The sequence below is a fragment of the Arvicola amphibius genome, chromosome 9, assembly GCF_903992535.2.
Source record: "Arvicola amphibius chromosome 9, mArvAmp1.2, whole genome shotgun sequence".
NCBI classification, from domain to species: Eukaryota; Metazoa; Chordata; class Mammalia; order Rodentia; family Cricetidae; genus Arvicola; species Arvicola amphibius.
In genome coordinates this window covers 11,245,715-11,263,356 of record NC_052055.2, presented here as the reverse complement: position 1 = coordinate 11,263,356, position 17,642 = coordinate 11,245,715, and the positions used below count along the sequence as shown (strand labels likewise).

At 35.0% G+C, this 17,642-nt stretch overlaps 1 protein-coding gene across 3 annotated transcripts in view; it reads left to right on the top strand.

Moving 5' to 3' along the window:
• Csmd3 (CUB and Sushi multiple domains 3) overlaps positions 1-17,642 on the top strand; it is a 976,820-nt gene that overhangs the window by 719,160 nt on the left and 240,018 nt on the right. For all 3 annotated transcript variants that reach the window (XM_038342099.2, XM_038342098.2, XM_042055667.1), the window contains 3 exons: positions 2,552-2,690; positions 5,661-5,848; positions 12,357-12,551. In XM_038342099.2, coding sequence (XP_038198027.1) covers positions 2,552-2,690; positions 5,661-5,848; positions 12,357-12,551 — 522 coding nt within the window. The remainder of the gene's footprint in view (positions 1-2,551; positions 2,691-5,660; positions 5,849-12,356; positions 12,552-17,642) is intronic.

The window sequence follows — 17,642 nt, the reverse complement described above, 5'->3', positions numbered from 1 at the left end:
GGTAACGCGTGCTGCGTAAGGGTCTCAGGCTACACCATGAAATGGGAAATTTCAGACAGAACTAAAGTCCTATGTCAATTCACTTAAAGAAATTGGACAACGAATCCAAATAGTTAGCCCAGCAATTTGAGTTGAAGTCACCAAGTTAAAAGGACTGTATATGAAGAGAAAAAAAAATACAGCAGTCCCTAGTGTACCTGTAAATTTAAAAGATATTAAGACTGAGCCAACAATAGCTTGTCTTGGAGCTGAAGAGGTTTGTTGACAAAGAAAATTTGAGTAGCTAGTTGCAGATAGCAAACACTAGATTAAAGTCGTCTGGATCTCCAGGTATGAAAGCTGATTATATCTCTCCAACGCAATTTAAAATAGTGAAACAAAAAACAATTGTCTACTGATTCATACTTGGGCACACTTTTTTGCTGTTACAGATAAAAACAAATTATAGTTATAAAACAATAAAATTAGACTTCCTTTGCCAGTTGAATTTAGTAAGCATTGGCATTTTATTTTCAAAGTCTTGTGGCACATATGTAGCTATGGGTAGAAGAGTTCACTGGAATAAGTTGATTGTAAGAGGGCGAGGTCCAAGCCTTCCATGAAGTGCAAGAACAAAGTTCTCTTTTGCGGACGAAAATCACCAGAAAGAGGAAAAAAAAAAAGAAGAACACAGGAAGTGTGCTGTGATTGGCTAGCTCAGACCATGCTGTACTCCAAGTCCAGTTTCCCCTCAGAAGTAGTGTATGCTGGTAGAAAGCTGGTGATGGGGCAGAGTTCAGAGACCTGAATTTAAAAGGGAAGCTTAATCAACATGTGCTTAACTTGACTTTTAATCAGACTGTTAAGTGGGCCAGTGTCTGTGTTTTGGTTTAGTCATAGTAAACAAGAGGCAACATAGGAGAATTATATATGTCATAAGCGAGTCTAAGTTAAGTCTTATAGGGAAAGTATGGTTTCTTACAACAATTGCGTTTGTTGAACAACCAGAAAAATGGATATGGCAAATGCTTAATCATCAGATAAATTAGACTTCTCCAGGAGAAATCAACGGGAGCTGGGGGAAGAAAATGACCTATAGAGTTGTACTTCATGTTTGAAAAAGGAGATTTTGAAGGGAAGTTATGAAGTAAAGAAAGGCTCTTGAGTGGAGAGGAAGATTCACATCAGGCTGAGGGTGTTTCCTTTTTCAGGGAGATGCTTTGTTCCCAGATTCAGCAGACACTCGAGTTTGAAATAGGAAAGTGGCAGAGCATCAAGATGTACTACTTGATTCATTTACTAGCATGTCCCCAGATACTAGAAAAATATACAAGAAGGGAAACAGTGTGGGTACTATGAATGAGCATAGAGATACTCTAAATATCTAGGTTCTGAAGTCACTATATATGCACAAGGGTAGTGGCATGGAGGAGTACAGTCATGGCTATGAAAAATTATTGACTTCTGTGATTGCTGGCTACCTAAAAGAGAATTTCTTTTCTTCCAAAGTCAACTTTTGCTGTCAAAAGGACTTGTTTGCCTTTTGGCTGAATTGTAAATATTACCTAGGCAAACAACAATTTTAAAAGTTGGACACGAAAGCTGATTCTGTAGAAGGAACCATGAGAACACGAGAGTCCCCATAACACATGTGTATACTTCTCTGCTCTCCTTATCTTCCACTGTGGATACGTTGCTCTTTTAATATAATCATATCCCTTAAAGAACCTCTTACTCTGACTGGAAAATATTGTTATTGTCTACTGACTGATTACAGAAAACCATTTCTCACACAACAATAGAATTTGTAGTAATTGTCAATTTTTTTCAATCAAGCAATTAGGTTTTAGGAGGGAAAAAGTATAGTTACAGGAAGATTGCTGAAAGACAATCTCAGTTCTTAGGTTATCACTCATTTTGATTCTTAATTATTATTAAAACCTCTTCTACAAATATAACAATGATGCAAAGGAAGCTGTAAAACTCTGCCAAGCCCCATAATCCTATTCATTGATTATCATTATTATTGTGTTTAAGAAAAGGTATTGTATTGCTATATAAGCCAAGCTGGCTTATTTTCACAATCTTCCTACCTCAGCCTCCCATATACTGGCTGACTTTGAAAGCATTTTTTTTTTTTTTTTTGAGATTTTGTTTTACTTTGCTTCCATTTTTTTTTTGTAACTTTCAGATTTCCTTTCTAGTAACCATGGAGATACCGTTTTTTCCCTTTTGATATTTTAGCTTGCTTGACACAAATTAGTAACACATGACCTTTTTAAGGATGTTCTGGAAGCCAGTAAAACAGTTGAAGTCAATGTATCAGTATGCGTGCGTGCGTGTGCGTGCATGTTGTGCATGCGTGTGCAAGCATATCTGCGATCCTGTGTGTTCTGTGTTCAATATTTTAATGGTTTCCTAAAAAGGCCTGCAGTATCCCAGCAGCCCATGCTGTAAAAGTGAAGTGTGTGGCGAGTTTCACATACCCTCAATGAAATATTTTCACAAATATAGACAGCTAATGGATCTTATTAATCTCTTAAGGTATTTTGTTTGCTTGTTTAAATTAAAGCACCTTGTGGAGGCAATTTAACAGGATCTTCAGGCTTTATCCTTTCGCCAAACTTCCCTCATCCGTATCCGCACAGCAGGGACTGTGACTGGACTATCAGCGTCAACGCTGACTACGTTATCTCCCTGGCCTTTATCAGGTGAGTTCTCCCACCGCTCCATGTATAAAATCTCTTGTGGCTAGTTTGCTTTGGTATCTGCACTCTTTAAGGGTTTTATTTACTTTAAAAATTAATGCCAGCACCAATACTTTACAGTGGGTGATTTAAAAGCCTTTTTCAGAGATCAGCAATTCTTTAAAATTCTCAGGAGATATCCAGGGCAGCAGAAAATGGGAAAGTTCCAGAAGACTACTGAATCACAAACTTTGACTTCTATTAATTTTTTTTCTTTCTCTCTGTATTTATCACCACTGATTCTACCAATCAGCTTTTCTTATACTAAAGGATTAAGAAGTGGGTGATTCGATATCTTTTGTCTCATATCGGCATCAACATTCTCTTTCTGCCATGCATGTGTTACCGGATTTGGAAGAATTTGTCTTCCTAATCACTTTCCTTGTGGGTGTCTCATTAAGTCCAGCAGATGAGAGAAGAGTGTGACGGATCCTTACTGGATCTTTGGATCTTTCAGCAGAACTTGCTGGATTCCCGAGGTTTTACATGGGAATGCTCCCAAGTTCACGTTATTTTGTCATAGTGCTGGGGAGACTTTGCACACAGCAGCTAACCAAGTTGCAACTCTAGATGAGACTCTAGACTTGCCACTGTCGTTTCTGTTTTATTTGGGAAAAGAATTTTGTTTCTCATGATATTTTATTGCAGAATGTGACCTCTTTCGATGTAAGATTTCAGTGAGGGGTTGAGGGTGGCTGGAAGTTCAGGATGGAGACAGCAGCTGACCAGAGGGATAGATCTATGGGTTCAGTCCCTAGAAACTCAAAGCAGAGCAAAAAATATTTCAGCGGGACGGTTGGATTTGCACTGTTTAAAGTGACCAATTTCATTCTAATCTAAGATTTTGTTCATGTTCACAGACACTGATGTAACCAAAGATCCATCTAAGTATCACAGCTGTTCTTTTTACCTCCAGTCACTTAAAGAGGCTTAGGATTTGTATAAAATGTTAAGCTCAGACATAGAAGATTTTCTAACATATTGAAGCCAAAATTTAAAGATCTAATTTAAAATCATGAAAAATAGCAAAATACAGACATTATATTGTTATAACTCATAGTATTAACAAATGATGATGGCTGATCCCAAAGCAATGGCGATGAAATTGTTGGTTATTTCAGGCCATTATTGCAAGGACTTCCTTGGCAAATGAGATTATTTTCCCCATTTTTTGCTACTGGAGGAATTGCATGTTAAGACAACAGAAATTATCAAGATGTTTGATACCAAGCTTTGTTTCATAAATTAAATTAGCTAATAACATGGGGATAAACGGCTATACTGCAGGAAGTATAGAGAAGAAATTTGATTTCCAACTCTGTCATTCATTATGTGACATTAAAGAAATCTTTGACTTTTAATGATTTCTGTATATTCACTAGATCTAAGGATTGCCATGACCATATTAATTCTATGAGAGTGCCGGATTGGTACAGCGTACCATCCTTCCAATGTTTGTGCAAAATGAAGCATTGCAGATAAGAGCCTCAAATTTCCTACAGATTTTTTTCACTTTCATTTTTTAAAAAAGCTAAAAATCAATACATTAAGTATTCACTTAAGGCAAACAGAAATTTAATAAAATATCCAGTATTCAACTTTTCAACTTTTAAATGACTATTTTTAGTGTTCCAAGCACAGGAACTACTGCCATGTCCTTTGTAAAACATTTGCTTCCATAAGCTACTGGCAGTGCAGTAGACAAGGTGGTTGTCATTAAAATCAAAGTTTCACAAAGGAAGAGAAAATTCACAAAGCTGTGGTCCATAGGGGCCAATGAAATCAAACCTATTCTGACTTCTGCTATTAAATACCAATAATTACCAAAGTTCCTGCTTCTGAGCCATTGACAGGGCTTAAGATTAACTCATTGAACTTGGCAAGCTGCTGAAGAAATTGATGTTTTCTTCCTTTTCTCATGCTCCACATAACCTTATTCAGGGGAAGGCTAAGAGTCTCTGAGCCACCCTCTACCTCCTAGATCACTTGTGCACAAATCATCTGGCCAGTACTGGAAACCATTAAGGGCAAAAACAGTAGCAGAATCCTGACCTTGTTATGATCTGTATATTATTATATTGTAGTATCTTAAATACAAATATCATCAAGTTATAGCAGATGATATCTTGATATAGACAAGCGTTTCTGATTTCATTTGCAATTAAACTAATTGATTTTTTTAGTAGCCTAAAAAAAGTCTTTTTCTTCAATTGTTTCTGAATCATTTGATACTAACAATAGCTAGATTATCAATAGATTACCTGGTTCCTAAATATTGGAAACCATGAACATTATGAAATAATTCTTATGCCTTGTCAAGTGAAAGGAAATTTCTTATGGAAAATATTTCAATCCTGTGAGTTTGAACCACCTACATTGTAAAAATCTTTTACCATTATCTAATTCTGAAAGTCTATAAGCATTATTTTCTTTTCATTATTCCAAAAGGAAAAATATACATATACTGATTCATATCAATAATGCTACCTAATACAGCATATGGTGTGTTACTGAATAATTTTAAAACAATTTTTACATTTCTGTTTAATCTGTACTGGATATTTTTTAAAGTGCTTGTATTTTCACAACTAACAATAAAAAGAGTTACACCTTTATCCTATAAAATACATGGTAAAATTAAAAAGCATATGTGTAACTTTATAGATTCAAAGTAACTTACAAGAGAATACCTAGGTTAGAAAGTGAAGAAATAAAACTCAAATACATAACTTAGTCCTAATGTTCTGGTCTTTCCTCAAGTAACTCACATGAGCTATTTAAATAACAAGACAAAGTTCTCATTCCTATTCATGTCCAGTAGGTTTTGTGGCAGGAAAATTTTATGTCAGATTTAGTTCACAGGGTCTATTGTTCCTTGACTCTGCATCTAGCTTTGCAAATACCCTTTTAGTAACACGCCACTTTCTCTCTCAGTTTTAGCATAGAACCAAACTATGACTTCCTCTATATATATGATGGACCAGACAGTAACAGCCCATTGATTGGAAGTTTTCAAGACAGCAAGTTACCAGAGCGAATAGAAAGCAGCTCAAATACCATGCACTTGGCTTTTCGGAGCGATGGATCTGTTAGCTACACTGGATTTCATTTAGAATACAAAGGTACGTGTGCACATTCAGTTTTAACATCCATATTAAACTGGGATTATGTTTACATGACAATATTTTGGTGGTGACTGTTGTTTGTTTTAGTGGCACAGGTTTGTGACATGTGGGCTATGTGCAGTTTAATCTCACAAAACACTGTGTAGTTTCCCATCACGAAAAATGAAATTACCATTTCTCTAATTATTTACTCAACAGTACGGAACTGACAACCACACTGCTAATTAGTATACTGCAGTAGAAGCTAAAGCCCTACAATAATTAAAAAAAAGTTACTTCATTAAGGGACTGAAGTTTCATTAAAATACTTTAATTCTGAGATCTCCTTCAGTAATAGAAGATGAAAAATAAAATTATGTTTCAAATAATGCTAAGTATTTTAAATATTTTGATATTTACAAGAGAGTAGACAAAAAGCAGTAATATCTGTCTCAGAAATATTTATTTAAATTTTATAATTATTTTAGAGTGCCCATGGATACTTTATTAATGATGCCCTTTGAATCATAGATGATTTTATAAGTTAATGATTAATTGCATTTATTTTAAATTTGACCAAAAAGATATATTGTATTTATATTGGGTTACCATTGGCTAAAATGTGTATCAAAATACACATTTAAATTTAAATTTGTCTCCTCACGTACTTAATTTTATTTTTTAATTTTATGTGTTTGTGTGTGTGTGTGTGTGTGTGTGTGTGTGTAGTGGAGCATGCACCTATGTGATTGTGTACCAAGACCAGAAGAGAACACACTGTTTCCTGCTCTGTTGCTCCCCATACCTCACTCCCTTGTAGTAGGATCTGTCTCTAAACCTGGAACTCCTAATATTGGCTAGACTAATTTCTGGCCTTCCTAAATGATTGATTCATCGCTATCCTCTATACTCCTTACTGGTATGGTAAGTGTACAGGACCACATTTGGTTTTTTTTTTATTTGCATTCTAAGAATGCAAACCAGGTCTCTGTACATCCATAGTAAGCACTCTTACATCCTGAGCTAGCTACCTATCCCCACTGTCAATTTTTAATAACTGAAAATTATACATAAGAAAATATAATTTCAAAGAATCTACCCAGTGAATTCTGTAAATATGGCATTATATTTCTTTACAGAAGGTCCTTTATTCTTGTTTTTTAAAGTTAAATATTACATGGTCAATGTAAATTCCTTTTCTTTTTGCTATCAGACCTTGGGTTATTCTCTTTAGAACTATCATAAAAAATCACTATGGTATCTGCTGCATCGGTATGTAAGTAAAGGGAATGTTCACATGTCAGCAGGTAAAGACATCTCTGCTGTCATTATGGAAATGCATATGAAGCCCAATGATAAACGCTGAACATAGCCATGGTGCAGATTTGATTTCAGTGGTAACCCTCAGCCTTCTGAGTATCAGACACTTTATGGAACAAAGTAATAAAAGGCCTGCTTGCAGAGGAATGAACAGGCTGCTTGGCACAGACAGTGAGAACTTGGGCATCAACTCTTTGGGGAAATTTTTTTGCGAGAGTTAGTTGGTCTGATCTGAAGACGGTGGGTCATTTTCAGAAGCTGTGACTATGAACTACATAACCAGTTGAATTTAGAAGAGCTGAGCTTGAATGCCATAGGACTGTCTCAACAGGGAAGACACTCAGCTAAATAGCTAAATAGGGAGAAAACCAACATCAATGCTTGATATAGATTTCTGACATCCTCACTTTTGCCGTTCTTTATTTTATATCATTTCCCCCTTGCCTTTCCTCCCTGGATCAAACCCTCCCTATGCTCTGGGCCCTGCTCTTTTCAGACTCACGGCCTCCATTCATCCTTACTTGTATTAATGACTATGTCCTCCTGAACCTGGATTCTGTGCTTAATTTTCTATTTTTGAAGGTTTGTACCTAGTTTTATGCTTTCTATTATGGTGATCTGAATTTAAAAAGGTCCCCATAGGCTCATGTATTTGAATGCTTAGTCACCAGGGAATGAACTGATTGATAATGTTAGAAAGGATTAAGAGGTATGGCCTTGCTGCCGCCAACTAATGCACTAGTGGTGAACTTGAGGACTTCAGAAGCACATTCCATGTCCAATGTCCTCCTCTCACTCTTGGTCTGATGATCGGGATGTAGCTCTAAGCTACTGCTCTAGCACCATATGTAAAACCATGCTCCCACCAAGATTCCTGCCATGATGATAATAGACTAAACTTCTGACATTGTAAGCCAACCCCCAACTAAATGTTTTCTTTAGTAAGAGTTGATTTGCTCATGGTGTCTCTTCACAGCAATAAAACAGTAACCAAGGCATCTAGCACATGTGCATACTTAGCATGTTTTCATAGAACCATTTTATTTTCATCATTTATACATTGCTTTTTTCTTATATAGTTCTAAGACTTCAATATTTCAGACAGATATCTTAATTTCTTCACTATACTCTTTAATATATCTGTATCATAGTTATTTTCTATTTTTTTCTCATAAGTTATTCTAATTTTTACTGTTGGAAAGGAATTATGTCAAGAAGAACCCTCTTTTATGAGTCTTTGTGAATTTATATGTGAGAATCTTATAGAGACATTTGTGTTTCTGGGAACAGGATTACTGAGTCAAAGGGTATAAAATTCTTCAGTTTAATTCCTTATTGCCAAGTTAATTAAAAATATTGAAAGTCTATTCCCATTAATACTAAACATCAGATGGTAAGAGCTTTAAGATTTCAAAAATCACTTCTCTTATTAAATTTTAAAATTCTTAGCCTCATGGTTATTAGGTCTTTGACATTTTATTATTTTTGCTTCAAGTAGTATTAAGTTGAATCTATCTCTACTCTTTTGCACACTGCCATCTTCTTGTTGGATCTGTGCATTCCTACAATCACAATTTTTCTAATTTATTTATTTTATTTATTATAAGTATTTAATGTCATTAATAGACACAATTAAATTATTTCTGTTTTAATTACTATTTCAATTCCATCTTTGGTCAATGGAGCATTCTGTTTTATTTGGCTATGATGCTGTACGAGCATCTGAAAATCAGTATCACATTTAATTCTTCCCTTTCTTCATAATTTATATGTTTTGTGTCTTGCTGAAAATGTCCTTCTTCACTGGGTGGTGGTAGTGCATGCCTTTATTTCCAGCATTTGGGAGGCAGAATGAAATGGATCTCTCTGAGTTAAAGGCCAACCTTGTCTACAGAGCATTCCAGGGCAGCAAGGGCTACACAAATAAACCTTGTCTTGAAAAAACAAAACAAAACAAACAAAAAAGAAAATAAGTGAAAAATATTCTTTCTTTTTGCAATTTTTCATAAATGTGTCTTTTCATATTTGTTCTATAAAATAGAGCTATACTTTCCATTCTTAAGTCATTAATTTATTATTAACTCATGTTGAGTTTATTTTTTGTAAACCAGCACCCTAATTTACAGTTTAACATGTAACTAATCAAACATTGTAGCACACTTCCTGACAGATAATGCTATTGCTGTCAACTATCTAGTCCCTGTGTCAACTTTTAACTCTCGAATCTATTCCACTGACCACCTTTTCATCCCCAGAGCAATATTTTTCAGAATAGTAATATGTTTTAAAACAGCAGTGATAAAGTGTACACCACTTTCTGTAAATGGGACTTTTATTGGTGTATCCAAAAACCAACAGATTTACTAACTGCGAGGAAACATTTATTTGGGATCATGGTTTCACTGTTCTCATGTCCTATTCTACCAGCTACAGTCCAGTGGGGAGACAGGACCATGGCCTTTGCCTAAGCCTTATGGTGGCTTAGCAACAAAGAGAAAAGAAGAAAGTTAATGCAAAATACAGTCTTGTAGGGCATGTGTCTTCCCATAACCTCCTTCTCCTGCTTGCCCCGCCTCCTAAGATTTCAAAATTCTACCAAAATATCTCCCTCACCTAGTGCCTAAAGCATTGAACCTGTAGGACAAACTTTCTCTCTCTCTCTCTCTTTTTTAAATTGTGTCCTTGATGCCTGTCACAACATTTTGAGCTTTGACTTCAGATTTAGAATTAAGCTTCTTTTACATATTGCATTTGATTATTACCATGTTGAATTAATAAATCATTTGGGAGTAAATTGATGTATGACATTTAATGTTCTCATCTATTAATACAGCTAGTCTCTCAATTTACTCCTGTTTTCATTAATGCCTTTCAGTAATGCTTTATAATTTTCTTTATAAATTCTTTCTCATTTTAATTAAAAAGACTTTACTTTGTTGGTAATAAGTAATGCCTCTATTATTAGATTTCTGTGATTGTTCTTAGTAATGAAGGCAGGGTGATATTTAATATTTTTTGTATATTTCTAGTTAACATTTTTATTGATATAGTATTCTTGCTGTAATTTTGGAATTTCTATATAAAGAGAGGTGCTTTTGTTTTTTTCTGTTCTGCTAACATTCCATTTCTATTCTCTGCTTATTAAATTTTCTATATTAGAGTTTCCATACCATGTTAAATACCAATAGTTCTGAAGACCGATATTGTATCCATGATGATATTTTCAAATAAACCTAAGTAAAACCTTGAAGTGTGATAGTTACTCTTAATTGGTAGCAATACCAAATAAGAGACACAGTTTGAAAAGCCTATATTGTATTCAGCCTAACTATGAAGAAATATGTATTGAAAATCATTTGCTTTTTTACTGTTGTTTTTGGCAAAACAAATTAAAGTAAATTACCTAAAGTCATATGGTTGAGAAAAAAAATGTGATTCCACATTATCTCAAAAGTCCAGACTCTTATCTACTGCTACATTTAGATATTATTTGTCTTTTCTGTAATCCAAAAACCACTTCCACTTACACTAAAATAGAAAGAATCTGGAGTCCAAACCTCGTCCATTACGTTCATTCCTCTTTAGCGATTGGCTGTAAGAGTCCAAATACAGAGAAACTATGCAGTGACTTTCTTTCTGTCAGCTAACCCATTTTAATCATCATAAAAGTGTTGTTTGTTGTTTGTTTTTACAAAACGATAATTAGAATAATATAATATGGCTGGGAAGTAAGTAACTTTAAAATATATTCCTCTTCTCCATGTTGTCAATGAGAATTTAGCTTTGAGATAGTTCCTTGTACCTTCAAGGTGAACGGGAATGCATACATCTGCTAAGAGGGAAAGAGAGAAGGAAAGATAAAAGAACTAAATAAGGAGGAAGTGCCTACTTTAGACCTAGATCTAAGTTCTACCTTGAGTTCCAATTTAGGAAACATTTCCGAAAACTCACAGGATGAAAGACAGGAATGGTACCCACCGAAATGCTCGCGGCAAGTGTGCTAATTGACTGCATCATAGTCACTCTGAAAGCTAAGCATCACTTCCTCCCAGGCCTCTCTCATCTCATCTTGAAACCATTTTCCGTTTAACCTTGCAGTTCTACATGAGGTAAAGCCTATTGGCTGTATCTCAGATAAATGCAAATTCATGCCTACTTGTCAGCTAATTTTCGTTCTGTAAGGGAAAAACTAAAATATCTACAACAAGCTGAGAAAAAAAAAACCTTTATTACCTAATATATCTTACTTGGAAAATAGTAGGAGGAAAAAAAAAAAACAGTTTCTATGATCTGTTCATCAACTGGCATAACAGTAAGGCAAACACAATATATTATTCACAAAAATAATTCTAAAGTTGGTTGCTTTATAATTTGTGTTGGGTGATTTCAATTTTTTCAGATGTAAATGCTTTGGCACACTTGGTAGTAAACAAGGGCAGTGATATTTAAAGGAATTTATTCACCAAGGATTTAAAAATGCATAAAAATCATTAGATAAATGATTCCATTTCACACTGAAGCTAACAATAGAAAAATTTTGTAGAAACAATATTATGTCAATATATTTCCTGAAAAGAGCAAGGAGTTTGCATGATCTGGTTTTAGTGACACAGCGCAGTAACCACCCTGTCGGATGTTTTCTGAAAACAGCATTTTTATATATTTTACACTTAGAGAATATGGTTGTTCCAGTTTATCTCTCAGTGGTTGTTTTCAAGACTTCCTCAAATACCAGCATCATTTGTTGCTAGTGTTCCTTATAAACATGGTGTTTAACACACAACTCTTACGTACGTGTTCAGTGCATGGAAAATGGAGATGCTGCTTTTGAAGATATTCCTGGAACTTTTACTTTGTCAGTTTGCATTTGATCTTTTTTTTCACTCCAGTTAGGGAACCCGTGAATACAGTGCCCCTTGTGTCGGTTTCAGAGTGCACGTTCAAGCTGATGCATGAGAAGGACTGTATGAATGAAGGTGTGGATGTGTGTGCATGTGCTTGGGATCGTCTCTGAATCTGGGTTGCATTTGGAGGTATCCACACTGTGCATAGCACTCTACATTCTTTCCACATGATCAGCCGTGTTCTCTCTCTACGCTTGCTGTATTTACTGTAACTACTGATCTTCAGGAGATGAGCATACTATAAAATGTCACAGAAAATAATGTGTCAGTCCAATTAATATGATCCTGGCACTGTTTTACAGCAAAACTCCGGGAATCCTGCTTTGATCCTGGCAATATAATGAATGGTACTAGACTTGGAATGGATTATAAATTGGGGTCAACGGTCACCTATTACTGTGATGCTGGCTATGTTCTCCAAGGGTATTCAACACTCACTTGCATCATGGGAGATGATGGAAGACCTGGATGGAACAGAGTTCTACCAAGTTGTCATGGTAAGCAATAGAACTTTTGATAACATTTTATTATTCTATTCAATATTCTATATTTTCAAAGTTATTCCTTTAAAATACAATCTGAAAGTGTGGTATAGGCAATAAAATTTCATGAGGCATTGACAAGTGGATTTAATAAAGAAATTCTTTGGAAGAGTACATATATTCTTAGGTGTCTCCATGAAAGTGAGCCAGGTTTAGCAAGAGAGCTATCTCAAAATACAGGCATTTGAACCTCTTTTGCTGACTTTCTATCTTCATCTAAGTTTGACACATTAGATGTCAAACTTAAATGTAACAACGGGGTTATTTTGAGAACACTTAGCTGAAATAATGATACAGAACAATATGCTTTTCCCTAAATATGGGGATGTTTAAAAGGAGACACAATAATACAGTGCTTTAAAACCATGTGCTTGAGTACAACTCTGTATGAAAGGCCTTGCAGAAAGGGGTAAGCAAAGGATTTCGGTGCAGAAGAATAACATATACATTCTAGCCAGTTGAATGACTTTAATGCATTGGACAAAGTGGTACAGAGGCTAATAGGAGATGATATCACCTGGAAAAGAGCTTCCAAGTATGAGCACCACCAGTCATAACCCACTTAGTCATAACCATCAATTTGCTAAAAGATACAGAATTCAATTAAATACAATTGAATTATAAATAAAAGAGAGAAAAATATTCTAAGGCACAGAACAGAGGAAGGGAAATTTTATGTTTGGAACGTTTTAGTTGTGTGTAAACGGATACAAACACAATAGGTATGTACGTGCTCATGTGTATGAAAGTGTGCCGTGAGTCTATTTGGTTGTATGTGCACTGGACCATTCTGTAAAAGTAAATTGATTACTTTAGAAATTAGTTTAAAATAATTAGAGACAAAAAATCCTTAATATGATAGTGAAACGAACAAATTGTCAGTGTCTAACGTACATTCTATTCTTTTTTTATAAAATGTATTCATTTGACAATATTATTTATGCATGATTCTTTATTGACTTAAGTTGTTTGACCTCTTTAATCTTATTTTCTTCTTTGTCTAAAATTAGGATAAGTCAAATCTTTGCTTTAGCATTGATTTGTAAGAAATAAAGAATTAAATTCTGATATAAAGTTGTAATCTCAGAATTTATGAGGCTGGGGTAGGCCTTGTCTCAGTTCTCATTGAACCTATGTTACAAAGGAAAACCCTGACTCAAACAAACAAACCAACAAAAACATCTAGTGAGTTACCTTAATTGTAGGTAGAACATTAGAAATATATAAGCAAGTGAATCCTCTGAAAGAAAAACATTTGGTTAAGTACATATTACCTACTAAGTATATAATATGTATATACATGTTCAAGAGCAGAGCAGGTCTAGGTTAGAATCCTTTGACATTATAACCTGGGGAAAACTAAACTTTGTATTAGTGTTTAATGATTCATTGGACTGCTAAGATCTAGTTAATAGACCACACACACACTAGGGGCCTCAGAAGGTGATTGACAGCTATTGCATATAAACACACAGAGACCTTGATATTTCAGCACTGCCCCCAAAGAATCCAAGTATCTAAGACATATGCTTCATTATATGATGTCTTCAAGTGAACAAATATCTACCCCACATTTCAATATCATACACATACAATTACCTATTCTAATATGTGAGTACTTATAATATTTTACTTGCATTAATAAAATAGGAAGATGCTTAATGGTTTCAACTTTCTTAAAATATAACAACTTAACATATAGTCCAAGTGCAAAGTTGATTAATAACAGTCAAATCTTCTCAGTGGATTCTATAAGCTGTAAAGAAAAAAAAAACTATGACCAATTTGTTATAACAACAACATTTAATACAGTTAGAGAAAACAAATCTCTTGTTTAGAACTAGATATATTTAATGTTAAATAATATTTTTAAATGTAAGACTAGCTCTGTGCTCTGTGCCCTTGTTCAAAATTTATATAATATATCTGATCATGGAATATACTGCATGGTTTATTCTACAGTGTTATATGAAGTGGTTGAAAATTGAGCTACAGAACTCAGTTTATTTTTGCTATTGTGGCTTTACTATCTCTTAAAAATAATTTAAAATATTTTGGAGGATAAGCATCTGTTGTGCATCTCACTAGAAAGGCAGATATGTGGCTCCAACACCCTTCTCTGGGTCTGAGTTCTATTATCTGCAATTGTTATGGTGGTTGCTTCTGCTTTGTGTTAGGATGCCCATGTCCCTGTCCCTAATTTCAGGCAATGGAGAACTAGGTGACTCTCCATCTGCAGCCTTTCATGCTAGGTTACACCCAATAGGAGTGTCTCAAAGACTTTAAGAAAAAAGTCAGGACATCTTGACTGATTGCTAAGCTGTGCTTTAATGTTCAAAAACTGTAAGTTGTTAGACAATGATCCATAATGCCAAAAATAAAGAAATACTTTACATATTCTTTGGTCTTGGTGTGCTGGATGTTGAAACCAACTCCTTGTACTATCTTTTTGAAGTAGAACTTCAACAGCCTACTCATGGTTTATAAACTTTCAGAGCACAACTCTATTTTACTTAATATTTTCTGAGATTTACCCTAGAAAAACAAAGTGCCATGGAGTGATGGTCTACCAATTCCTGCTTAATATATGACATTAATTTATATACATGATCTTAAAACAAGATACATAGACAAGATCAGCAATTTACAAAGTTTGACTGTTTCAGAGAACAGGTTTATTATCTCTCTTTAGGAGTAAGTTTTCATTTTATATCTCAAAAATATGTTTTAAAGAGCTTCGTGTAGATGCCTTGAGATTATGTTTGTCAGTGGTAGGTCCCACACAGTGGCAATCTGCTGTAATTTCTGCCTAGTAATGAGATACCCTGCAGTTTGTCACTGGAGATTGCCGTATGTATCAAACGACAGCAGAACAGCAAATTTATACCTACAATTTTCTTGAATTTAACACATAGTAAAAATAAATGTTCTTAGAAAATCTTTTTTATTTTTTGTACATTAAAAGACATCTGCTGAAATAAAATTTAGTTGTTAACAGACATATGGGATTAAAATAACAGGCATGTATAAATGTTATCCATAAATTTCTCCCAATATTAAGAAAGGAAATTAAAAACAAATAGTAAAAGATTCCAGATATTTTTTAATTATTTATTTTACCTAATCATGTTGGCTTGATTTAATTCATATGACAATGCTACAAGCTGCAACATTATACAGTAACTGCTCAGCCGTCTTTTCACAAGTGATTTATCAGAACCAAGGGATCTGGTAAAAGCTAAACCAAAAGGCAAGGCTTTATGGCATTATTGCTTTGTGAATAAGTGGCTGTTCTTTGCTGTAGATTTTTCACTGTAGCTGAATTCCCTTTCTGTTACATATTTGGAGATTAATTCCCACAGTTCAGAACTATTTAGTGAAAACAGTTTCGAACTGCCAGGCCTTGTTTCTCTCTTCTAGGTTAAGTGCAGAGAAGCCTTCTTGCAATTATCTTTATCAGCTGGCATTTGTTCAGAGCTTAGGGGTTCAAGCAAAGAACAGTCCATCTAAGATATTCACAAATCTCCAAGGACATAGATTTACTACCTACCTGCCCAAGCTGTTGTTCTGGTTTTACCCGACAATACCCACGATCAGAACTGTTTACAACAGCGCCGCCTGGAACCGATAATTTAGAGGCCTGGGTCTCTTCTTTGTTTTGAGCAGTAAGTCTAACTCCAGACCTAGGCCGGTATTAACTACAGTGTCTGGTGTATGTGTTATCTAATTAAGAGCCGTCAGCTTCCCCTAGGTTGCTTAGTGACCTCGCAGCTTCTAAGCATACTGAGAGGAAAAAAAAAAAAAGTGGGATGCTGATTAAAACAGTTTGTGCACTATTCATAATTTTATGAAAAATATAGAGCTGTTTATTAACCACCTAAAAATGAAGTGTAGCACACTAACCTTCCCCTCTAAAATTCCCTGATGATTTATGTTTTAGTTCCTTTCTTAACTAGCTTTCTCCATTAAGGAGTTCACTGGACGTGTACTAGCCAATCCCGAGGATAAGGATAGCTCTCTCTCTCTCTCTCTCTCTCTCTCTCTCTCTCTCTCTCTCTCTCTCTCTCTCTCTCTCTCTCTCTCTCTCTCTCTCTCTCTCTGTTTCTGTGTGTGTGTGTGTGTGTGTGTGAAAACCCTTATCTGATTTTTCTATGGGGCAAAAGAATTCCAGCCCTGGAAACTGCTAGGGCTGGGGACTTACTGATTTTAAGAGTTCAAAGTCATCAATGGCTTTGCAGAAAAGAATAAAACTCAAAGATGTTATAATTCCAAGATTTGGTGCATCTGCCCACCCAAGCACACTGGTCTTTCTTTTCTCTACATCCATGGATACTGTCTGTCATTGGCTTCCTTATTTCTTCCAAGCCTTCATCTTTGTTCTCTCTATATATTTCTGTTCAGACTTCCTACCTGGCTGTACTCTGCTAAGCCATTGGCTGAAACAGCTTTATTCATCAACCAATAAAAGCAACATATATACAGAAGGACATCCCCCATCAACTAAGTTAAATACATATTACATGACAGTTGAGAGTTCAGGACATGCAAATATGATAAAATTATAAAGCACATACCACCACACTTCTTGAGATGTTGGTGAAATATGAGCCTAATCTCAGTGGTCACAAAAAAGCACATTGAATAAGCATTGATTTTCAAACAAACTGTTCTGCATATAGGCTGTTCTACACAGTAAGAATCCATAGCAGCAGGTATTTACTTGCAACAGTAGTGATGTCTATTCTGCTGTGCTTGAGGCTGATGGGATTGATAATATATGTGTGAGTGCCTAAAAATGGCAGGTCCTCAATTACATCATCTTCTTGTTTCCTTTTAAGTCATAGTTTTTCAACCATAATATGAAAGCAAAACATATTTTGGTTTTATCCCAGTCTTTCCACAACACAAAACATGTTGCGCTTACTATTATATAATCAGTGTCTTGTATCTGTGAGGAAAATTGTTATGTGCTGCTGAGGAAAGGCAGATACAGTTGATGATGGTCAGATATCATTTAGGTGTAGGCCTTTGTTTTGTAAATCTTTC